This window comes from Pezoporus wallicus, unplaced genomic scaffold (assembly GCF_028554395.1).
Source record: "Pezoporus wallicus isolate ANWC-B61680 ecotype Strahan unplaced genomic scaffold, APGP_CSIRO_Pwel_v1 contig_4684, whole genome shotgun sequence".
In the NCBI taxonomy this organism is placed as follows: domain Eukaryota; kingdom Metazoa; phylum Chordata; class Aves; order Psittaciformes; family Psittacidae; genus Pezoporus; species Pezoporus wallicus.
In genome coordinates, this window is record NW_026637499.1 from 102,166 (window position 1) to 126,647 (window position 24,482).

General features: G+C 50.1%; 1 protein-coding gene across 2 annotated transcripts; it reads left to right on the plus strand.

Moving 5' to 3' along the window:
- Positions 1-10,224: 10,224 nt before the first annotated feature.
- TMEM268 (transmembrane protein 268) lies at positions 10,225-18,850 on the plus strand. Of its 2 annotated transcripts, XM_057405874.1 has the most exons (8): positions 10,225-10,380; positions 11,954-12,063; positions 12,577-12,684; positions 14,335-14,484; positions 15,371-15,481; positions 16,633-16,713; positions 17,583-17,768; positions 18,540-18,850. In XM_057405874.1, exons 1-8 carry the CDS (start codon positions 10,275-10,277, stop codon positions 18,717-18,719), a joined length of 1,032 nt encoding a protein of 343 aa, XP_057261857.1. In that variant the 5' UTR covers positions 10,225-10,274; the 3' UTR covers positions 18,720-18,850. The 2 variants fall into 2 exon arrangements, with proteins under 2 accessions (XP_057261857.1, XP_057261858.1); XM_057405875.1 differs by lacking the exons at positions 15,371-15,481; positions 16,633-16,713 and having other exon boundaries at positions 10,248-10,380.
- The last annotated feature ends 5,632 nt before the right edge of the window (positions 18,851-24,482 follow it).

Here is a 24,482-nt window from a genome sequence, read left to right on the forward strand (position 1 = left end):
CTCCAAAGTCTCTAGTCAGTCTTGTTCCTGCTAACTTGTTTCAAGAGTCTTTGTGTTTCATGGGACTGAGGACTCTGCAGCATGCCTCTCAAGTGTTGATAAAAGAAAGAGTAAGAGACACCGCAAATGTCTTTTGGTCGCAGCAGGTAAGTTAAAAACCCATTACAGAGCCTCCTCCTCTTGGCTTCAGTCTGATGCTTTACCTGCCAGCTCATTCTGAAAACCTTCAGGAGCAAATGTTCTTGTGTCCATTAGGGGAAATAAAATGCTGCCAGTTCACTGGGATAGTTTGATAGCCAGGCACTGTGCAGTAATTACCCTTCCATTGATCAAACACCGGTCATTGCTTGTTATACCAAGGTCATACCATACCCTGCAGCATCCTGCTATACAGCAGAAGTTTCATTTTTCAGCAGTTTCATCCTCCCTCTCACCTGCAGAATATTAAATGCAGGTTTGCTTTTTTAAGACCAATTTAAGGCTTTTTGCAGGAAAGAGACCTCAGTCGGCACCTGATCAGACCAAAGTTGTGCAGCTCAGGATCTATGTAAGAAACCTTCCTGATGCTGCTCCTTGGACAGGACATCCTGTCTGCCCACCGGCTGGTAGTGTAGTACCAAAAAGCTTCCAAATCTCCAGGATTGTGCTGGGGAGGGAGGAGAGCAGGATGGATGAATGTCATACCACAGAAACCAATGTCTGCCTGCAGTCACACAGGGTGGTGGAATAGCAGACTGCTATGGCGTCTCCTCTTGTAATGTATTAGTTTAATGTAGTCCTGGAAGGATCACTTCAGGAATTCAGACTATTAGATGGGTTGTAAAATCGAAGCAAAAGCCTCCTGCAAAGTCAAAAATTCCAGACTGGGGGGAAAATAAAGCTAGGTCAGTACAAAGAGAACAGGATCAAAGCTGTTTTAATCAGTCTAATCTAATGGAGAGGTGATGTGGCCTCATGAAGGGTTGCAGCCCTGCTAAATCTAGTCTGTCCTTTGAAGAAGAAACATTGATTCCTGTTGAGAGCAGGTGCTCAGGCTCCAGCATGATGCTCCTCAAGAAGTCCTCCTGGCTCCAGGCTGTAATTGGCAGATTCTTCCTGTTTGAAGACGTAACTGTCCAGAAAGAGCACAGTGTGTGCCCCACTTTCTCATATTGGTTCCTAAGTTTCCATTTAATGAGGTCTTTCAATCCTTAAAGGAAAAAAACCTTCCCTGATGATTTCCTCTTGCCAAAGGTGGTGTGAATGAAGATGCTCCCTTTAGGAGATGCACAAGTTTCAGTGTGTTGCAAGAGTATCAGTTCTCTGTAATAACTTCCCTGAAACTGAACTGTCAAGAGCTACCTGGCTTTGTAAGTCCGAACTGAACTGTTTCAGTTACTGCTGTCCAGGAAGGCTTTCTTTGCAGTGTAGGTGTTCTATTTTAAGTTCAGATTCTTTCATATTACACCGTGATGCTCTGGGAAAGGGGGACCTGCTCCTCCTTCATGCATAAGCCAGACTAGGCCAGAGAAACATGCAGCAGGGAATAGTCCTCTACTGACAGAGGTGTGGAGTTGGACATGGGGCTTTTTGCCTCTGAAATCTGATTTGCTGCGGTAAGAGTAAAACCTTGAGTAAGCCCCAGGTACAAATCTGACTCTGAATTGTCCTGCTACTGATCTGCCTCCATAATCCCTTGTAGATGTGGCCCATGTACCCAAGCCATAGCTTGCTCTGTACCTCCAAAAGGGCCAGAAGCTGCTTTGGGCACAGGTACTGCTGTCTGATTCCCTGAATGTGAGCTCTCATCCCTGGAAATAGCAGCTGACTGCCAGGATGCTCAAGAGTCCTGGGGATGTATGGAGGTAAGAAGCACTCAGGACTCCTATCTTGTCTTGTTTGTACCTTGTCTAGTGAGTGGCTGCTAGTGCTGGTTTCTCCTGACTAAAACTGCTTGTGAATAAGCACTTTCCGGGGATCTGGGGGCAGATTGGGATTTGCACAGTGGTGTTCAGCTCCAGTCACGTCCATGTTCAGCAGCAGCAGTTTGGACTTGATTTCTGTGGAGTAAATATATAGATACAGACATTATCTATGTATTTATAGAGTTAATACTGCTCACTTTTAGAATACCACTGGGCAGGTGTGTCATCCATACCAGCACCAGATGGACAAATGGCTTATTGACGCCAGAACATGAGTGTCATCTGGATGGCTTAACAGGCAGCACGGGGTACAATTAGGACACACTCCTGTGCTGCTTGGAGCCACAGGTCAGTTTCTAAGGCTTGTCCCTGCTGACAGGGCTTGATCCCCACTCGCCTCTGGGCTGAAGGCCAGCATCTCCTCACTGTTGTCTGTGGAATCAAGGAGGTGAAGAGCAGTTAAAGAGCTCAGGACCCCTTTGGGAAGCAGTGTGAGGGGAAATCATGGCCTCTGATCCCTGTTAGATTCAGCATCTCTGCTCTGCCTGATGATGCTTGATAACTTCTGGTCAGTTCAGAGCCAGTATGGGTTTGATCCCCTGAGCATTTGTTGTAGTTTAATGCAAAAACATGAAAGAAAGGGCTGGTGATGAGCAGGAGGGATGAAACGTGTGTGCAGTGATGGCAGGGAAGTCCCTCCCCAGTCACTCACAGCCTGGGTGCCCCTGTGAGGAGCAAGGCAGTGCTGCTGCTGGAAGATTTATTCTGTGTGCGATGACAAGGGGGCATGTTTTCTTCTGCCTTTGATTCATGGGACTGCCTATGACCTAAGAACAATCATTCATCAATTATTTTTATAGAAGCATTTTGTGTGATGTTTGATTTGGGTTTGTTGCTTTCAGAGAGTAATTTTGCACTCTAAAGATACCCGTGCGCCCTTTTCCCTTCCTCATTTCCAGGGTCCAGAGGAATAAAGGTGGGGGATCACTCACAACCCCAGGTGTGGAGTCCAGGAGTTTGGGAAATTCTTCCTTAACTGGGGAGCAGTTGTGACTGCAGGGCTTCATCAGGAACTCCCCTGGCAACTCCATTTGGACAGTGTCAGGACCACAAGAGGGGACCCTACGTTTACCCAGGGCTGTGGCTGCTGCTGAAGGTCAAGGAACCATTCCTTGTTCTGCCTTGTGGTGGCAGGCTGCTAGACCATATGTAAATGAGACTGTGAAGGTGTTCCAGTGTGTAAGTCCAAATTGGGCAACCTTAAATTCCTCATTCTCCTGCCTTTGAGGTCCCTACACAATTCCTTATGATCTTTACTGGAGATGCTCTCTTGGCCATTCTGCTGTAGCATCGTGCAGTCCCATCTGTAGGTTACAGGTAACTATGTAAAAGGATTCTTCTTCCCTCTGCCTGTATGAAACCTGCTCATTTTAAACTCTATTTTCCTCATCTGGAATCTTTTCCCCTTTTACCTGACATCACTAGTTCTTGCATTAATAAGAAGAGCCTAGAATCCACTGATCCCAGCTGAGATTTTGGCTTCAAAGTATTAAGAGATGATCCAGACCCCTCAAGATCAGTGTTTTGTTGAACAAGCTCCCCAGCCTAATCCAGGAAAGGTGCAGTGTAATCTTTCTCTGAGGTTGAAAGGAGAAAGTATTAATTTCATGCAGAAAAGATTGTATCTCTGACTGACATAGGAATAGAAAATAAATAGCTATTAAATTACATTTGGCTGTCTCAATCTAATAAAGCATCTTCTGGATCAATAGCTGAGGCACATAGCAAGCTTCCCCTCTTCTCATTTGAGATGCAAGAAAGAGCTTTTTACATTACCATAATGAAGAATACTTTAAGTCTTCACAGGAAAAAGGCAGAAGTAAAGGGAAAAGAACCCCAAACCCCTTACTTTATGCCTTAAGCAAGTGTCATTTTTCATTTGAAACGTGTAATTTAGGGATATTGGGAAATGTTTTATATTTAATGACTGTCTTATCTGTCAGGGTTGCTGAGCTGTCTGACAAACCCTAACCTAGAGTGTGTGACATGAGATGTGGAGTGCAGGAAGAGATGGGAAGGGCAAGACAAGGCTTTCACCCACTTTGTTCTCCTAATTAAAGCTCACTGGGGAAGGGTATTTAGAAGGTGATGGAGCTGTTCCCCACTGAAAATGCAGTTTCATCAAAACAAAAGGAGATCTGCCTGTGCTGGCTGCTGCTGAGCCGCAGACAGGACGTGAGCAGGGAGAAACTGCAGCCACCTGCAGAATAAAGCAGGACTAAGGGATGTGTTACCAGCCTTTCCAGTACTGCAAGCCAGTGAAGTCTATCAACCCGTGTAGTACATACAGAGATTATGGTCTTAGGAGCAGACTAGAGAGGATACATAGCAGTATACATGGTTTGGGTTGGAAAAGCCCTTAAGATCATCCAGTTCCAACCCCCTTGATAAGGTGATAGAAGATGAGGTTATCCCTGAGGACAGGAGGCATCGGAGGGTCACTGTCACTCTGGGAAAGCAATTCAAGTGGCAGATGTATTTTTCCTTGGAATCAGGTTCTGTGTAATATATTAATTAATGCAGCACGATGGAATGCGGAGTACGGTTACAACGTGTGTCCAGAGCAGCAAGCTGGGAAGGGATGCAAACAGTACAGAGGACTGAATCACAATTCAAAATGATCTTGATAAGTGGGAGAAGAAATGATCTGAAGCCAACAGCAAAAGACTCCCTGAAGGGAAGTGTAACAATGAACTAAGAAAGGTGAAACCAAACCCAAGGAATCGATATCCAGTGCAGAAACTCTGAAACCAGGGTGAACTCCCCCAGACTCAAGGTGTTTTGGGTTGGAAATGAAGTCATTTCTGTGCAGTGTATTGGTACAAGGGTCCTGCTTGAGATGGAGCTGAGAATGAAGGCCGTGTGGTTGGGTTTTGTCCCCTGATAACTGTTGGCTCTGGCAGCTGAGTTGTGTTGGAGGGAAGGGGAAGCTCTCATTTGACGGGAAGGTGGAAGTGTCCCCTCATGAGAGGGCTGCAGTGGGAGCTCATCCCTTCATTATCAGAGGGTCAAACAGAAAACAGGCAAGTGAGGAAAGGGAAGGAGACTTTGCAAATGGCTTTGCCACGTGTTAATGGAAGTCAGGACATGCTTCATAGGAACCAGGGGGTGAAGCTCAATGCGAACCTCAAGCTGCCTTGGCTCTGATTTGTGTAACACAAATCCCCAGCCAGCACAAGCTGCGTGTACAGCTCACACAACGCTTCCTGGAGTGCAGAAGTCTGCGTTTTCATTCACCCTCATTTAATTGATTCTCATTTTGGTTTTGGGAAGCATTCATTCGCAGACCATCTTTTTTGAACAGGGAACACCTTATAGCAGCCTTCTAATACCTAAAAGGGCGGTAAACCTGGAGAGGGGCTTTGGCCTAGGGCCTGTAGGGACCGGCCAAGGGGAATGGCTTTAACCTGCCAGAGGGGAGACTGAGCTGAGCTCTTAGGCAGAAGCTCTTCCCTGTGAGGGTGCTGAGGCGCTGGCACAGGGTGCCCAGAGAAGCTGTGGCTGCCCCATCCCTGGCAGTGTTCAAGGCCAGGTTGGACACAGGGGCTTGGAGCAAGCTGCTCTAGTGGAAGGTGTCCCTGCCTGTGGCAGGGGTTGGAGCTGGAGGAGCTTTAAGGTCCCTTCAACCCAAACCAGACTGATTCTATGGGCTCTGTCAAACAAGCATTTCCAGTCTGTGCTGGGATCCTGCCAGCATCATCCCTCTGTTTTGCCATCAGATTGGTCCTTATTCTTGTGAGCATTCACCTCACTCTCCACCCTTTCTCATTTACTGTTTGACTTTGTATTTGCTGTTGATTACAGTTCTGTCTCTCGGCTTTAAGAGAGTTAAATTTGTTATGCTGAAGTTTTGGTAGGGGCATTAACAGGTGGCTTAGGAGTGTTACAGACACAGGAAAAGGCATATGTGCAAATACAATAGCAGCTCATTGTTCAGCCCAAATCTAAAATGTGGTGTTCATTGTTATGTATCAACCAATGGATATTTTATTGAGTGATCTGTGGGACCTGTGGCTACCGGATAACTGCTTGGATTGAGAAGGAACCTGGTAGGATCTCACCTAACAAAAAAAAGCATCAGGATTATGCCCCAAATAAGATGATCAGAAAACACGTGGCAAAGGTTCCTAAGCATGAGGCTTCATGACTGCTGAGCTCAGGGAGAGTCAAGCTGGGAGACCTTGGCTCCTTAGGGCCCAACCTGCAGACCCATCATCTCCTTTGGGGCAGAGCTGCGAGTTCAGGGAGGTGCTTAGGTGGAAAACCATCTCAGAAGAACGACTGGAATCCCTTGCTGTCCATGCAGGGTGGGTTTAGCTGCCGTGGAGCTTCCTCCTTTCTTACACGGATAGGTGTGAAGCAGATGCTTTGAAAACCATCAGAGACAAAGCCTGTCAGTCTAAAGCTTTCTAAAGCTTCAATAGTGTGGACTTCTTGGTGCTTCAGAGCAGCAAAACAGGGATTGCTTTAAACTCGGAGTAAGTTTTTTCCCCCCAACACCCATCTCAATGGAGCAGGATCGTTCTGCCTGTGCTATGGGGTGAGGTGTGGGTGCCGAGATCAGCCCATCCACGCATGCCTTGCTGAGCCAGAGGTGTGCACTGTGCACGCTGCGGGAGGTTTTGAATGTGGCTTTCAAGTTTATTGCCCCCACAGAGCTTTGCCTCGGGCCTTTCTTGGCAGCGAGCTGACAGGGCTCTTTCGAAGCACTTTGGTCCTCATTCTCCCTCTGCCAGGATCTTTGTGTGGGTGAGAACGGGAGGAACCGAAGCCAAAGCTTTTCACAAGGAGCGTTTGCAACAGAACCTGTGGTTTTGCATGGGCGGGGATTTGAGCTGGAGGCAGCAGCAGGAAGCTTTATCTGATTTTCCCGGTACCTGGACCATGGTACTATGCAAGGTGCCAGTTTCCAGTGTAACGAGATCCCATGTGGGTTAAATGGCTTTGGAGCCAGTTCTATTCCCATTCCTGGTGCAATGAACGCGTGGCTCAGCAATGTCTGAAATCCACCCCTGCAAGAGGAGAACCGTGTTTCCTCGGGAAGTGAACACAGGCACCGCAAGCAGCTGCTTTCTTTTCTTGTTAAGCCGTTTGCCAAGGCCGGCAGTCACCAGGATCATCAATTCCGTCCATTCCCAGCCTCCACGGATCCTCTGGCTTTTGGCAAGCCATGAAACCAGAATTCACAGGCTGATGGGCCCTTTTCCCTGCGGTGTCTCTCAGTGTTGTCTCTTCACATGGACACAAATGACTCCTCCAGCACGTGAAGCTGTCCTGGGGGCTCTGCCTGACCCTGCTGTTTCTATTCTGAGTCCAGCATCCAGAGAGGAAACTCGCACCCATCCTCTGCACCAGCACAGCCAACTGCTTGAGGAGGGTGCAATTCTGACCCCCTGTGCTATTCCTGCTTCTCTGTGCTTTAACCTCTCCTATTGCTGGGTACGCAGTGACCCGTTCTCAGCCTTGAGGTCTTTGTTCACCTCTCCTCATTTCTCCAGCCCTTGCACTGATGCTTGGCTTTGGCTCTATTGGCAGCAACCAACCTGATGCAACCTTCAGAGTCCTGCCCAGCTGATGGAGGAGGAGGAGAAGCCTTCTGCCTGTGCCACTTCAGCTCTTCACTGCCTTTAGGGTGCAGCTCTGGCCCCCAACCCTGCGGAGATGAGGATAACTCCTATGGCAGGATCTGCTCCCATGGCTGTGTCTTTGGTGGGGGAGCGCTGTAAAGCATGAAACCACACTTGTGAAACCAGCCCAGGGCAGAAGTCACATGCACGAGGGAGACGTTGCAAGTTGGTGCTTGCAGCTCATAAGAGGCAGTGCGGAGGTGCAGGCTCCTTGCCTTGGCTGAGCCCTGCCTGGTTAGCCCCTGGTGCCCAGGAGATGCAGAGAGGAGACTGACCCAGAGCACAGGCTGGGGCTGTGGGGCTGGAGACCCCGCATGGGGCAGAGGGGAATGGCAGCAGATAAAGGACAGTGAGGAGGAGGAGGAGGGAGCTGAGCTCGCTCCCCGGCAGCAAGAGTTGAGCTGGATCAGGTAAGCCTGCACCGGTTGCTCTGGAAGTGGAGCAGGACTTGCTGAATGCTTCTCTGCTGTTTAGCTGGGGCTTGGAGGGGTGCTATAAAGGAGACCCGTGGCCTGAAGGAGGCAAAGTCACCAGAGATGTTGGCATTGCATAAAGGATAACAAGAGGTATAGAAATAGAGTGCAGGAGATGAGAGGATGCCCCTCGTGTTAGCACAGGGGAGGATGCGGGGCAGACCCATTTCCACACATGGGTGGTTGTTCTGCAGCACAAGGCCAACCGAGGTCTGTGCTGCACGAAGAGGTGAAAGCAAAGCTGCTTTTCCTGATGAGCTTGTCCTGGCTTGGGAAGGCTGCTCCCCTCCTGTGGGCTGGGGAGGGCTGAGCCCTGTCCCTGCTGCATCCTTCAGGCTGAGCCCTGATCCTGCTCTTGCTTCCTGGGACTGCCTTCAGAGACTCAATAACACTTCCAATGTCTAAGCCAGAGCACCTTGATTCATCTCGAAGGTAACCTGACAGCAGCACGACGTGGTAGGTTTAATTAGTTTTCCCTTTGTCTCCCTTGTTTTTTCACTCCCTTCTTTGCTGCTCTGTATGGGGATTTCTGCCCTGTTTTGCATTTTCCCTTCCAATTGATGCTAACCTGAGGGGATTGAAGGCAAAAAGGGGAAAGGAGTGGGAAAATTCACTGAATTCCCCCTTTTGATGCTCTGTAACGTGGCTGCCCATGCTCTGCAAGGGAAATCTCACCTCTACGGTGTAGAATGAGAGCTGTGCCCATCCTGTGTGCACACACTCACTCCGCACACCCCTTGTGCGATGTGCACCTTGGTTGATTTTGGTTGATTCATTTAAGTGTGTTTGCAGCCCTCTGCAGGGTTTTTCTCCAATCAGAGGGATCTTTTGTGTTGTCAACCTGCTCTGGTGGAAGGTGTCCCTGCCCATGGCAAGGGCTTGGAACTGGATGGGCTTTAAGGTCCCTTCCAACCCAAACTATTCCATGGTTCCCTTGCCTCTATTTCCCTTCTGACAGTCCTTCAACCAGTGCCTATCCTGATTTAAGCCAACCAAGACAAGCAGCAGCCAAAACGAAAGCAATCCCCTTTGGAAGGAGAGTGCAAGAGCATTGCAAGGGACCTTTGCACCAAGAGACAGCAGCAGGCTCCTGGTGCTAAAGTAAGGGTGAGCGGAGGTTGAAATGTAAATGCTAGTTTTGGAGAGCCATGGGAATTGGGTAATTGAAGAATAAACCTCAGAGTCCTCCAAGCATTTGCCTTAATAACCACCCACAGGTGGTTGTTAAAGGAGGTTCAAGGCTGTGTCAGCAGCGTTTGCCTGGAAAGCCCACGGGCACCGTGCCTGCTGCGTGTGAACATCAGCTCCTGACACTGCCCGTGGTGGAGAGGAGGGGGGAAAGGAAAGCAGAGACCCTGCTGCTGGGTGAGGGCTCCTGCTTGCCTCTGCCTTCAGTGGGTGCGTTTGTCTTCCTGGTCTGCACTGTGTCCTGTGTGTGGTGGGGAATCACCCTCCAGTGTGGGTGCATGGGGCATTTACACTGGCTCTGCTTCTTCTGAAAGTGCCTGCCGAAAGCAAGAGCAAAAAGCCTCTTGGCTTCATCATTATGCCCTGTCCCTGGCAGTGTTCAAGGCCAGGTTGGACACAGGGGCTTGGAGCAAGCTGCCCTAGTGGAAGGTGTCCCTGCCCGTGGCAGGGGTTGGAACTGGATCAGCTTTAAGGTGCCTTCCAACACAAACCAGTCTGGGATTCTGTAATTCACAAGGAGAAATCCTGCCTATTCCTTGGCTGTTTACAAAATAGGAATATGTAAGGATGTTGGGATAACAAGCCACATTTGAGGATAACTTTTCTACCCATTAACAAAACATAAAGGTAATTGCAGCAAAAGGTGAGGCTGTGCATACTGCACTCATGGCTGGCCAACACCTCCCTGGTGATAACATCCCATGGGAGCGGTGTCCAAAGAGCAGCATACACCCAAGCGGTGTGTGCTGTTACCCTTTCCCTGCTGCCTCTGCAAGGTCTGGGATGTTCTTTTTCCCTTTTCCAGGGCTGGAAGATGCCTCGTTGCCCATGGAAAGCAGGATCTCAAGGAAGCCATCAGTGGGAGTGCGAATGAGGATTTCACAATCTGCTCCCCAGCCAGGAGAACAAACCACCTGCCCTGGGGCTGACGCCGTGTTTCTTAGCCGTGGAAGATAAGAGACACACAAAGTGCTGGATTTGTGACAGTGCAGCCCCGTCCCCACAGGAGAGGCACCTTCAGCATGGCCCATGCAAGCCAAACTGGTGGAACTGAGAAAAACGGGTCACTGCCCTCCATCCTCTACTGTAAGAGTGATTTAAAGGAAGGATCCCTGCAATGGGTGAAAGGTAAGTGAGGAACTCGAGATGCAGGAATGAATGGACATCCACCTATAGAAACCCGGCATCCTGGAAGCCCTCTTCCCTAGAAACCTTTGGGAAACATCACTTGTGCTTTCCAAGTGGCTCCTTTTGCCCATAGCAATTTGCTCTTTCCTTGCAGCACTGCTTCCAAAGCCTCCTGAGGTGCTGTGCAGAGGCAGGAGGCAGCTCTGTGAATGCCTGTTCTCGCAGACACCTCCCTGCACCATTCAGGGCACCCTTTCTGCTTGCTGGGTGCATGGCACCTCCTTAGTGCCCAGGTTTTGCAGGGGTGAAGCAGCTTTTGTCTTTCCAGCAGAGACCAAAGAGCTGAACCCCTCTTTGGAACTGGGGTATCTCAGTTTGGCACCCAACTTGCTAGACTTTTGTGCTGAGCATCCTGACCAAAGGAGGACAGGACAGTCAAGCCCAGGGCTGAGGCCATTTGTTTTTATTCTTGCTTTATACTCACTGCCTCCACTGCTCGGATGAAATAAACCTCAGCAGGCACACAGGACCTTGTTATCCTGGAGGTGTCAGATGCATCTGCCCTTCTCATCTTGACTCGATGCAGTCACACCCCCATTGTAATGTAATTGCCTTGTTTCACCTGGCATCTCCTGTTCCTGAGCAGTGAAGAAAGGATGAGAATGAAGGACATGTGAGAGAGAGAAAGGAAAGGAGAGCACACACTGTGTTTTAGCTGGCGCAGCATCAGGGAGAGCAGCAGGAGCAGCCCCAGGGGACACATTGCAGATCTGACCCCGGATCTGCAAAGGGGAAGTGAAGCTGGGTGAAACGTCAGTGAAACAGGAGCTCGGCTGAGCAAGCACTTCCTTAGCCCTCATCCCTTCCTCTTGGTGCAGCACTGCTCGTGTTAACTCTGTGTGCCAGATGGGATGCCCGGAGATCACAGCCCTCCCGTGCTGCTCCGAGGTGGCTCTGCCTCAGCTCCCAGCAACCTGCTCTTCAAATCTAGGACGGGTTGTCCTCACTCATCCCAGGCTCCTGACTGCACCCTGGGTCTCTAGAGCACATCCCTGATCTCAGCCCGAGCTGAGACCAGAGCTGAGAGCCTTGAGCAGAGCCAGGCTGCCCAGGAGCACTGCTGGGGCAGGGAGCTGGATGTTAGAGGGAGCTCAGTGTGAGCCACATCCCTGCCAATGTGATGGTTGAGAAGCACTTTGGTTGCTCAGGCTTGTGATGGATGGGGTGGGCAGGCAATGGGGGACCTCTCTAAGAGGTAGGGAGCTCAGAACACCCAGCAGCTTGTGTCCATTGTGCTTTCAGTTAGGGATCAGTGAGGCAAGGTGTTACCCTGCTGATGATCAGAGAGTTATCTCCTCACTCCTTGAATGTGTTCGAGTTGTCCCCCCTTTCTGTAGGCTGTTTCTTTACAGGGGACATGAGGCTTCTTCCAAAGCTCCTTGTGATGTTCTTAGAGATGACCAAGGGAGATTCTGGGTCAGAGTGGTCTGAACGCCTCAGTCTTCTCTTTGTCTTGTGCTGGGAGCAAAACCCATGCCAGAGCTATGCTCATGCCTCCTTTGGGCTCTTGCAGAACCCCTCAATGGGCAGGTGCTCATGGTGCTCAGCATGGACAACAGCTGCTCAGCCACCTCCTTTGATATGGAGCTTTGTGCAGAGAAACTCCAGTCCCTTGGGGTTCAGGTAAGCTCCTCATGTGTTATCCCCCTGGGAACCCTGTAGGAGTGAACGCAAGTGGGATCAGCATCATTTGCATCTGCACCCACATCACAGACAGCTCTGCCTTAGTTCTTCTGACAGTCACTTGTTTCAATTCCACTTCAGTCTGTTCCCATGGGCTGCTAATCAGCTGTAATCTTGGTTAAACTACCATGAAGAGACCCATTCAACACTGAGCTGCTTGAAAGTCACTCTGAGGGGCTGGAGCATCCCTGGGACGATCTATCCTTTGCCATGAAAAGCTGGTTTCTCTTGTGACCTTCCCTGCACTTTCCAGGGAGGTAATACTGCAAATGAAGCAAGAGCACAAGGTTTTGGTCTGTGGTAGCTGTATGGGTGAGATTGGAGGTGTGCTCTGGGACACAGTTTGAGCTGCAGTGAAGCCTGGCCCATAATGACTGCCCAGGCTAGGATTTGATGGGATTTGGAGCCCAAAACTATGGTGTGGGTCCAGTTTTCTGCTTGCTCCCTGAGCAGGTGGCGGCGGAGCAGTGGAGAAGGTTGATCCAGGATGCTGTTCTGAAGCCTGAGGTGAGACGGTACATGTTCTACAACTCCAGGGCATTCCAGATAGCCATTGCTGTGGTAAGTACAAGGGGGGGGTTCTCAAGACCTGCAGCTGGGGTTCTTGTGCCCAAGGAAGGAGAGAAGCCTAGGTGGAGAGGAGGTGCTGGTTTTCACACTATAATGGACTCCTTTGGAAACCTCAGCGCACAGATTTCCTGTGGATGGAGGTTAAGGCACCATCTCCAACCCCTTGCTGGTAGTCTCCCCAAGGGATGGCTGAATAACCAGCCTATACTGAGGTAGTTGTACCTATAACAGGCTGTTTTTTAACTTGATCTTAAACATCTGTAGAGATTCTGGTCCTAATGCTAATTCAAACCAAAGGACCAGTAAACCTTTTGATTCCTGAGGGGTTTGTCTAGTCTTCTTCTGGTGAGAAAAGCTCCTCCAGAGACCCCAGCCATTAGCACCTACCAGAAGGCTGATACTTTGCAGCCTGCTGATAATGTGATAAAGTCTGACTCCTTTGTTTAGCTGCATTGATTTTTTTGGGATAGCCATTATAAATGTCTTCTCCTCCTTCCCCTAATATTGCAGGAACTCGTGCTCAGTGTTTTGGTGGGTTTAGTACCCGTTTAGTGTAAATACATTACATTAGTGCAGGATGATGCTGTAACACGGTGATGCTGTGACATGCTGTGCTCTGTACGTCGTATTTGCTTCTAGGCAATCTCCTGCCCAAATACATGTTCTCCGAAGTAAAGGCCAATTGAATTCAATTCTGCCTGCCTTTGTGCAAAGGCCAGGTTTGTCAGTCCTTAACGTAGTCCTTGACCCCAGTGTCAGCATCACCATTTACTGTGATCAAGTAGTGTCTGCACCTCCTAGAGTGTTTTGACACAGGAGCTTTCTAAATGAAAGGACTGTTAGATGTATTATCAATATGCCTTGGTGAGTGTGTTTCTTATCTGAATGGAATAACTCAGGTGAAATCCTTCCTAGGTATGAATCATCCTTAACAATTCACTCTGTGATGACTGGTAATTCTTTATAATAAACTAGGGCGCAGAGTCCTTCTAGTCCTTTCTTTTCTCTATTAATGGAAAAAAAGCCCACAACTCTGTCCTTTTCACCCTCTGAAGATCTCATGTGACAATTTATGGCAAGCTATTGCCCTATGAGAAGGGACTGGTGGATTTTTCTTCTTCCCATGAGGAGGGAAGAGAACCCTAGAGGAGGCCAAGGAGCTGCTGCGAGAGCTGTAGCAGCTCTGCTCTGGAGCCAGGCTGAGAGAGCTGGGCTGGGGCAGCCTGGAGAAGAGAAGGCTCCTGAAGGGGAGACCTGAGAGCAGCTCCAGTGCCTGAAGGGGCTGCAGGAAAGCTGGAGAGGGGCTTGGGACAAGGGCCTGTAGGGACAGGCCAAGGGGAATGGCTTTAACCTGCCAGAGGGGAGACTGAGCTGAGCTCTTAGGCAGAAGCTCTTCCCTGGGAGGGTGCTGAGGCGCTGGCACAGGGTGCCCAGAGAAGCTGTGGCTGCCCCATCCCTGGCAGTGTTCAAGGCCAGGTTGGACACAGGGGCTTGGAGCAAGCTGCTCTAGTGGAAGGTGTCCCTGCCCGTGGCAGGGGTTGGAGCTGGAGGAGCTTTAAGGTCCCTTCCAGCACAAACCATTCCATGGTTCTGTGACTTTTCTCAATCACGGTTCGTGTCTGTTTCTCTGGGTTTTCACAGGTTTTCTACATGTCTCTCTGGACAAACATTTACACCACAGTCCAGCTGTGCTCCTTTGGACGCTACTGGGAGGCCAGCGTGCTGGTGACCCTGGCTGCTGTAGCAGTCACTGTGGTTGTGATCCTGGTTATTGACCATCGCCAGAGGAAGGTGAGAGGGTGCTGCTTGTGTGCAGGCACAGGGCGCAGGGCTTACTCCCATCAGAGTGCTGGGACACGGGTTGTCAGCTAGATACGTACTAAGAGCATAGTTATGTGAGGAAGGAAGGCACAACTTTACAGCAGACTCGGAGATCAGGTTTTGCAGCCACGATAGGTGTTGTAATACCTAAACGTAGGTGTGGGAGCTGGGTAGGATGGCCTAAATCACTCCTTCTTGGAGATAAAGCAGCCGTTGCAGGGCATGGTTCATGCTCCCACGGCTGGTGGGAAGCCACAGGAGCTCACCAGCAGAGCTGGCTCCTGCCCTGCTTCTCGTGGTGGCTCTTGGCTTCCTGTTGCCATTAAGAGCTTCATTCACTTGTGCTGCTGGAGCCACAGGGTCGTGGTCCAGACCCCACCACACTGCCCTGCAGCGGGTCTAGAACAAACAGGCAGCTCCTAACCCATAGGAGATGCAATAAAGTCATTAACCCAAGGTAGACTGGGCAGCAGAAGGAAAAGAGGAGATGCTGCTAGCACGAGAGGCAACCAGCCTGCAGCATCTACTGCTTGGTCAGTGTCAACGTTTGTTCATAGGAATCACAGGGGTATGGAGATTTCTAAGGAGTGAGCTGAAGAATAATATTGGGAAGGCTTGATCCAAAATCCAGAGGGGTCTCTGCACTGATCTGAATGGATTTTGGAGCAAGCCTCTAATGACAGCTCTGCAATGATTCCTCTAAGGGGAAACCTGGCAAACGTGTGAGTGCACAGAGGTGCAGGACAGGAGTCCTTTATTTGGGCACTGCTGTGGCATGGAAGTGAGAACACGGTTCTGGAGGTCTGGCCCAACTTCTGCTGCAGAGCATGTTAACTTCTCTTGCATTCTTTAACAGATAAATGTGAACACAGACGTGAGGCTGGCCGCTGTCAATGAAGTCTTTATCAAACACAGTTTAATTCTGGGCATTACAGATGTCCTGGATGGGCCACACAGCATCCTACAAGTATCCTTTCTGTAGGGAATTGTTCGTGTCCCTGCTGGGGAGCTGATGATATGGAGCTATTTGTTCATATTATGATCCATGAGGATTTCCAGGGGGTGGGATGTCTAGGATTTGTTCTCCCATTGGATGGCATGAGAAATTGGGGTTTTGTGTTCTATAAATGGGGATTAAGCTATGCCCAGGGGTAATTGAGAATAATACGATTAAAAGATTGAAGTGGGATTAGTCCTTTGGGCAAGACAATTATTCCTGAAAGTGTATTATACTCACATGACAGTGATGATTCTTAAGATGAGCAGAGTGACAGCAATGTGCCGATGGCAAAAAAAAACCCAACAACAAGAAACCAACACAGAGCAAACTGAAGTCTCCATCCCTGGGCTCATTTGGTGCTTTTCAGAGATACCTTTTCTGCACTAGAAAAAGGCTTAGGGGAAAGAAGAGTTTCAAGACAGCATGGAAGTGTTAAAGGAAGGTGAGAGATGCTGGTGGACTTCACACCACCCCGTGTATACAGAGAGGCATGAATGGAGGGGGGACCAGGGCTGAAACACATGATCAGAAATGGGAACAGGGAATGCTGCAGGAGGGCTGGTGGGAGTGAACTTGTGCAGAATGGGGAGGGAACAAGAAGAGAACCTGAATTTCATGGTTTTTATTGACCACCATAGTTGTACGCTGTAAGTGAGGTCTAATCCAATGAACCTTCACCTACCAGTCCCAGAGCTGCCTGAAAGCAGAAAACAGCCCGAGGATTCAGTTGATTTTGATAAAAATAAATGGGATTAACCCCTAGAATGAAAGGAAAGAAATCAGGAAGGGGGTTAGGGGAGATAAGTCAACATGACACTATATTTAGATGTAAGGCCTCTGAGATGAGTGATGGGCAATGCCCTGGTTTATCCCAGTGTCAGCACTAGGCTGCAGAAGGTGTGTGAGGACTGGCTGCCATGTGGGGCAATGTTCCCCCTTCTCTGCCCTTCCCCTTTAGCTTAGCTTAAAATTGGCCCAGTGATGTTATGTGGCTCCTGGGCGTATCCTGGGCATCCCGCAAGCACCAGCTGCCTCGGTTCCATCCATACCTTGATCCGCAGGGAGGGCTGCAGAGGGGGAAGCATGGAAAGACTCCTTCCTTAACCAACCCATCCCAGCTGTGGTTTGTGCACTTCAGCCCGGAGCGCTGCCTCCAGTCCTTATCAGCCCACATCAGGGACCTGCAGAGGACCCGGGAGGTAAATGATGCTCGAGCTCTCATGGTGACCTGTGCAGGGCACTCTGATGCCTCAGCTTGGGTGGGATGGAGCTGGGCAAAGTGGACCAAGTGTCTGAGTGTCCTCCTGGGCATCCCTTGCTGTGAACTGGGAGCTGGGCAGACTGGGAGCTGGATCAGCTGCATTTGTTGGTGCTCAGTTCAGCAGGAATTTGTTTAGGTGCTGTATGTGTCTGGGTAATGAACTGTGTGACTTTAATGAAGGAAAGGCATCAAGAATCAAGGGCAAATCTGGAAAGCACATGTCACAACTTGAAATAAGTAATGCCTTGAGCTGTCCTCCTGAAATGAACGAGATAGCCTGAGGAGTAAGAGCTGGGTTTACTGTATGAAAATGATGTCCTCTCAGCCTTCAGGGACTGTTTCCTCCATTTGGTTGTATAAATACACAAACCCTGTGTTCTCCTGCACTGGAAGGTTGTGGGATGAGAGGTGAAGGGGGCACAACAGCCTGGGAATCTCAAGGCGGCTCATCCATCACCGTGGATGGCTGCAGATGCAGGTTGGAGGTGGGCAATCACACACCACGTCATGAATTGGCTGATATAACTCATCTGGATTTTAAAGACTATTTTAAAGACAGGTTTTTCCATGCCAGGCTGTGACCATTGTGCTGGGAGAAGTCACTGAAGAGGCAGCTGATGGCAGCAGGGATGTGGGATGAAGGCGCTCAGCTCTAAGAGCTGGCCATGGTCTGTGGGCAGTGCTGCTGTGTTTTATTCTTGGGGTACCTCCTAGGAGTTAAGAGCATGCAGGAGCAAATCAAGGCTGTCCTCAAGGCACCGCTGCCTTCCAGGCTCTGGAGGCCCCCAAAATCTGTTTCTCTTCCAGCCGGCCCTGCGGCACAGCCTGGATGAGCTCTGTGTGGTTATGGAAGCAGTGGTTTCCCCTGACCTGGGCACGGAGGAGGAGGCTTCGCGTGAGGAGTCCCCTCTGTTATCCAGTGGGGTGAACCTAAATAAGGAGCCTGTGACATGCAATGAGCTGCTCCACCTCGTTCCTGAAGGCCCACCAGAGGTAAGAACCAGTATCCCACCCCGAGGAGCAAAGGTACCAGATCGCATCTCCAGACACCTTTGATTCCAAACCCCATCCCAGCAGCCTCTGGCCATGGAGGACACCTCCTTTATCACTGGAAGCTTGGAGGTCCATACACACTGCCTCCAGCCCTAGCAGGGCTGAGTAGTTAATGAGTACTGAGCAGCTAGTGCTTAATCCTTAAGGAATTAAAGGATTGGGCTTTGCCTTGCTGGTGGCCAGGGGTCCCTGTTGGGAAGGCAGGCGTCTGTGCAGAGACCCAGCGTCTTTGTTCAGGCTGGGGACGAGGCCTGGATGTGCCCAGCCTTTGTCTCCTCTATGAATGTGCTTTCAAAGACTTGTGCCATGCTGAGCAGCAAACGTGGCCTCATTCCTGCTCAGCAAGAAGCTTCAAATGGGATGATTTTGATTCATTTCACATTTTTCCACTCACTGTTACTAAGTGAATTTGGTGCAGGTGACATCCCTGCAGGTTGAAGCTCTAGAGGCAAAACAAGGCAATCGGAGGCAAGGACAGAGCAGGCAGGTCCCCAAGCAGTCTGGCTGCTTGGCCACCCACTGTTGGGGTCATGTCACACCCCCATGGGGACAGTGTGCCAGCGCTGCTGACCAGACAGGGATCTGGGACAGTTATGTATGCCATTGGCTTCGGTCCTGTTCCTTTCAGAGAAGGACAGTCCTTGAATGAGGGAGCAAATGGCATTCAATGTGTCATTACTTGTCCTCCGACTCCTTTATTGCTTGTTCCAGGTGATGGCCCAGCAGCTCCTGGTCATCTTCAGTGGATGCTATGTCCGGCTCCTGGTGACCGGGCGGCTGCCCCGGGCCATGGCAGGGGGGCACCTGGAGCAGAGCAGCGTGCCCTGTCTGTGCCAGTTCATCCAGAGCTCTGTGCTCAATGCCCACCGAAGCTGGTTTGTGGCACGGTGACCGGAGGGGGCTGCAGTATGCAGAAAGGCAAGCTGTCCATACACAGCAGTGTGAAGATGTGGAGCAGAGAGAACGGCTGCGATTGCCCATCCTGGACTCAGCTGGATGAACAAGTGGAAGTAGGACTCTAATAAACCATACGAGACATTCAGTGCCCGCCGTGGTCCAGTAGAGCTCAAAGGGCTTCACTTTGGACCACTATTAACAGGGTCACAAGGTGATTGAATTTAGTCATTAATCTCCATCCTGGCCACAACTTGAGTTAATAATTCCTAGAAATGTCTCAAAACTCAGTACCAATGGTACCGTTCCGCTTGGATTATGATCAAGGGAAGGCTCTCAAGGGGTGACTGATTGTCTCTGCTCTCACTTCCCACCTTACTCAGGGACCAGGAGTCCTTGGTTTGGTCAGTTCCTCCTCCTTAGCCTCCTTAGTTCCTGGTATGGTCAGGGGTGCTTCACCATCCAGCTCCTTGCACAGAGGCCAAAGCCTCACAGGAATTCCTGAGCTTGTGCACTACTACAGCATCCCTCCATTGTGTGCATCCCATCCTGCCACCGAGTATCTACCTCTTGTGTGATGTACCAGAAAGGTTTTGGTACCGAAGGCCAAGGCAGCAGCAGGGGACCCAGGAGCACCACCACTGCCCTTCGTACCAGTGCAGCCCCTGCATTTAACACAGCTCAGGGGCCGGTGTGCCCATCCTGCCTGCTGGTCAGAACCTCTGCCAGTGCCAACGGGGCAGCTCCCCTTATTGCAATGAAACACCCAGCACTTAACTGCAGAGAAGGAGCTCAATTGCTTTGTTCAAAGGAGCTGATTCCTCTCCCCAATACAAACAAGTGCCTGCCCTGATCTTTCCATGTGGGGCCTCTGAAAGTCTGGTCTCCTGCTGCAGGCCAATGGCTGTGGTTCTGCTTCACCTTCATAAACACTTGCTTAAGGCACTGGCGAAAGGAGACATCCATTTTCCCCTCACCACATCCCCCCATTAAGGAGCCAGATCCTGTTATTTTAGGGGAAAGGCGGTACTCCAGAGATTTTATAGGACCCCTTATTCATGCAGTTCCTTTTCCTCCCCTTGCACACAGCACATGTGAGCCAAACGGAATGGCTCAGCCCTACATCTGCCCTGTGGGTGCCCTGGCAGAGGTAGGAGACCACAGGGCATGACTCGAGCATTGTGCTCGTGCCAAGGTGCAGCTCTGGGCATGTTTGCACCAGAGCATCCAGGAGTGACTCAGCTGAGCCAGTCAAAGGTATTGATGGGGCGGATCTGTCCTGAGCTGAGGTTCCTTTGTCTGCTGCTCAAAATGATTCCGTTTTGACAGTTCTAACACCTGAGCAGCACGGACGGGTGATGCAGGAGCAGCCTGATGCAGGGCTGAGGAGCAGAAGGGTCCGGAGGAGCAGCGGCTCTTGGGGGTATCATATGAGTGTTCTGCAAACTTGCAGTGATTTGTGTGTTTAAAATGGGCCAGGAAAAGGCTGGGGAAGGTTGGCAGCAAGGAGAGCAATCCCTCAGTGCCAGCTGGGTGCGTGGTGATGAAGTTTGGTGTTTAGCAGGGTGCTGAAATAAAGAGGAGTGTCACGGTGAGACATAGCTCTGGGGAAGTGGTGCTTTAGGAGAAGGCATTCACCCACCCCTCTGACTGCCCCAGAGTCAGTCTGGCCTCCCTTCCAAAGGCTCATCCTCCCTGCCAGGGATTGGGATGCAGCCACAGCATTTAAAGGCAAAACCCAGCAAGGGAAGAAGGTAAAGCAGATTCTGCCTGTTACAGTCCCTTTGCTCTAAGAGAGACTGTGGATGCTGGAGCACAGGCAGAGAGGGATGGGGACCAGCACATCTCCCCTTTAGGCAGGGAGATGTGATGTGATCCCTGTGACAGAGGAGGAACAGCTGGGGATTGTGCTGGACCTAGGGCAGGTTATGTCCCAAAGTAACAGAGGAAACAGAGAGCTCTGGATTTAACGGGCTAAAAAAGAGTTAGTTACTGTGGCTGGCTTCCTGGCTGTGTTTCAGACCACTCCATCACCAGCCTTTCTTCCCCTTCACACACCAAGGCCACACAACAGCCTCAGTATTTACTGTGCAGAAATCCCCCCAAGACCTCTTGCCTCAAACAAGAGGTTTCCTTACTGCTGGTAACCACTCAAACCATTTCCTGCCCAGCGCAGCAAAGCTGTTCTCTCCTGTCAGCCCGTCCTTCTCTCTTATGTCTGCGGTGGGTTTATTTCTTCACAGGCAGCTTCCTCTTTCCTTCCCTCCCGTAGGCATGTTGCTCCAGTAACACTTAGACACACATGGGGAAACAGGAGGCTCTAGGAATGGAGAAACGCTCTGAGCATTGGTTTTGGGCAGCAGCACCGAGGGCTGAGCCCACTGTGCTGTTATGTGACTTGGGCTTGGCTGGAGGAGCTGCCTTTGGTGCTTTGTGACTGATGGAGAACCTGGGTTTGAGGTGTCGGGGCTTAAACCTTATGCTGTGATCTCTAAGCTGAGCTGGAGAAGGTCCCTGCAGTGTGAACTTTGTGTGGAGCAGGGGAAGAAAAGGACATTCCCTCTCCTTTCCTGTTTCTGTCTGGGCTCTGCAGGGATGAGAACGTCCTTCCCTACCCAGCCAGACCTTCAAATCTTCTTGTACCACGTCCCATTGTATGCAGGCTGACATACCCCTAGCAGATAGGCATAGGCAGTAGCATTGGCCTTGGTTTCTCCAGGGTCCTTCTGCCATTCCATCTCCAGAGCACTGCTTGCTTTTGTCCTCAGGGTCACTGCAGCCATTTACTCACAAAACGCAGATTTTTGTGCAAAGCCTTGCTGTGGTTTCTGCTTGCTGATTCCATTGATCTTGATGTTAGGTGGATTCTGAAAGCTTCTGCTTTGAAAAGGACAATGTGCTTCCTGCTCCAAACCCAACACTATCTGATTCAGCCAAATCGGACTTTGGTTTTGATGGCCTTGCTATGGGGTTATGAAAGGGTGGTCAGCTGTGGTTGATGGAGAGCAGGTGTTGATTGTGCTGGCACTGAAAGGCAGCAGCCTGGGCCACTGCAGAAGAAAGAGAAGGATCAGTGTATGATACAGAGAGGAGCCCTTGGTGTTGTTCTGCTGTTCCATGTCAGGAGATCTGAGTGAGCTCTGATGCACGGGGCTGGAAACTGTAAAATGCAGCATAGAAACCTCTGGTTGTGCTGGTGCCCTGTCATGCTGCCTGTGGTGGGCGTGAAAGGCAAAGTTGTGAATGGACATGGAGAATGATGTCTGCTCTAAAGCACAGAGGGCTCCCCATCACATCGTGGTTTGTCACTGGAGCCTGCAGGAGCGTGTGTCATAAGATGTGTGGGTGTTAAGAAAGAATTAAGTTCAAGAAAATAACCCCCAAACCCTGAGCATCCCCCTCTAGAGCTCATCCCCAAATCCCCTCCCAACCCTGTCTGGAGGACCCCATCTTTCCATTTCGCACAAGAGCTCACCAAGACAAGAGCAATGATTCCACCGCAGCCTTGTGCTTTAACAGATGGCGAAGGCGCCTGGAGGAGTAAACGGCTCTTTGGAGGCTTTCCTTCCAGTTGTTTGGCTCCCCCTGTCTCCAGACCCGGTGCTCCAGATGGGTGCCATCCTTTGCCGACGCGGAGCTGACGCCTTGGGTTTGCAGATGGAACCCTCTAGATGGTGCTAAGCTAAAGAGAAAAGTCAGTGGCGAGAGGGAGAGGTTGTCCTGTGACACTGCCTCTGCAGGTCTTGCACTGCCTGAGGTCTCCTGGGCTAGGAGAACATCTCTGCTTGCTCTCAGTGATGCACCCAAGCAGTTCTACACTGCTTCCACGGAGCAAACCATGTCTATTTGCAGCAAATACTTCTCAGGCCCTTCTTCCACTTCACATTCCCAGTGCTGGTGGGAGATTCCATAACCACATCATGATTTTAACCCACGCACCTGCCACTGTCCATGCACTACATCAGGCCAGTTGTTTTGTGATGGCAAAACGTCTATCTTAACTATTCTTTCTGCTTCATCCAGTTTTACTGCGAACAACTGCAGCTACTGCATCAGCTGAGTCCTCTCCTATCTCATGCGTCATTACCCAGAATCTTCACCAAATTCAAGCACAAATAATGTATGATTTGTTGATGTGACGAACCCAGAGAGAGAATTCAGGCACAGAATGGCAAGAATCATTGAGGATTAGCTATGAAGGAGAAGTCTGCCACATCAGCAGCTGAACAGATTTTACTTTGGAGTCACAGATGGGCAGTAAATAAACTACTGAAAGAGAGCTATTGTTAGGAGAGCATTTTCAAGAAGAATAGCCACGTTCAGGTCTGTTTTTCTTTTGACTAAATATACATAGGGAGAGAACAGCTCTGCTCATCTCGGTAGCATGATACTGATACAATGCTGCTGGGAGGCAACTAAGTTCCTCTCGCTGTGCCTTGTCTGCAGAAGGAAAAGATGCTCATAGCACTGATGGCATTAAGGCACAACCTGCTGCTTCACATAGGGCTGCAGGAGGCAGCTCTTTGGCACAAGCAGCCTTGGTTCAACTGGAGCCAAGGAGTTTTCAGCTCCCATCCAGGTGCCTGACCTAGAGAGCAAGCTGACAAGTGGGTTTTGGTGTCTGTGCCATTCCTGCTGCCCTGATATCACCCTTCCCTCCGTATGGAGAGAGGCTGTTGCAGGTTTTGATTACTCTCCAATCCAGGTTTATTGGCCTGAGCTTTGAACATGGTCTCTACTGATGGAGTGGTGAAAGGCTGCTTTTGTCAAGGTTTCCTTCCAAGAATGGCTCAGGTCTATTCATGAGGAGCCTATAAGCTAGATTAAGAGCTCAGGGACAGATTCTCTGCTGTTTGAAACCCCAAATCTGGGCTGAGCAGACTGAACAGCTGTCCCCTTTTAAGCAGCAAATTATGGTCCTAAGTGCTCAGCACTTTGCCATTTATATGAGCCTGTTCCAGGACTTGTTTTCTGCAAAGCACATCACCCAGTGCTCAGGGACATTGGGAAGATGAGGGCAGGTACCTGAGTGCTGATGTGAGACTTGAGCTTTTCTGAAGATGAGACTCCTCAGGTTCCTGCTTCTCCTTCTCAAGAAGTGCAAACACCTCTTAAAAATGAGTTGTCAACCCTTGGGCTGCAGGCAACTTATCCGCTGAAACCTCTGATATAGCCCATAACCACACAACATTGACTTGTGAAGCTCTTGAGGGACCTCATGTCATCAGGGTCCGTTTCAGTGCATCTCTGCTGCAACCACATCCATGACCTGTGTGTTCTGCAGGCAGACCTGAAGATACCTTTAGTGTGAATGAAAGTAGAGCTGCCACAAGGAGAACCTTGCTGGTGAAAGGAGTAGTAAAGATGTAAGCAAAATGTGAGCAAGCCCAAACATGGCTTTGCCCCAGAGGTCTGGCAGGCAGGGATGGAGGGGTCTTGGTGTGCAGGAGCTGCTGAGTCGCTTGCAATGGCAATTATATTTGACTATAAATAACACAGGGAAAAGCTTTTTTTGGAGCCAAAGCTGTCATCATGTTTTCCAGAGGCTTTACTTTGGCATCAATAGTGGGGAAGTCCTGTTGAATCAAGCATTCCTCACGTGGGAATGTTCTTGTCACTTCCCTGACCTCTTTGCAGTGGCATGATGCTCTTTTCTTTTCTTTGCTCTTCCTCCCTCATCCAGCCTGGATGCAATCACTGTAAGAATCCTGTTTCTGAATAACTGCTTGTGGTATTTGCAAGTCTGGGGGTAGATGAAGG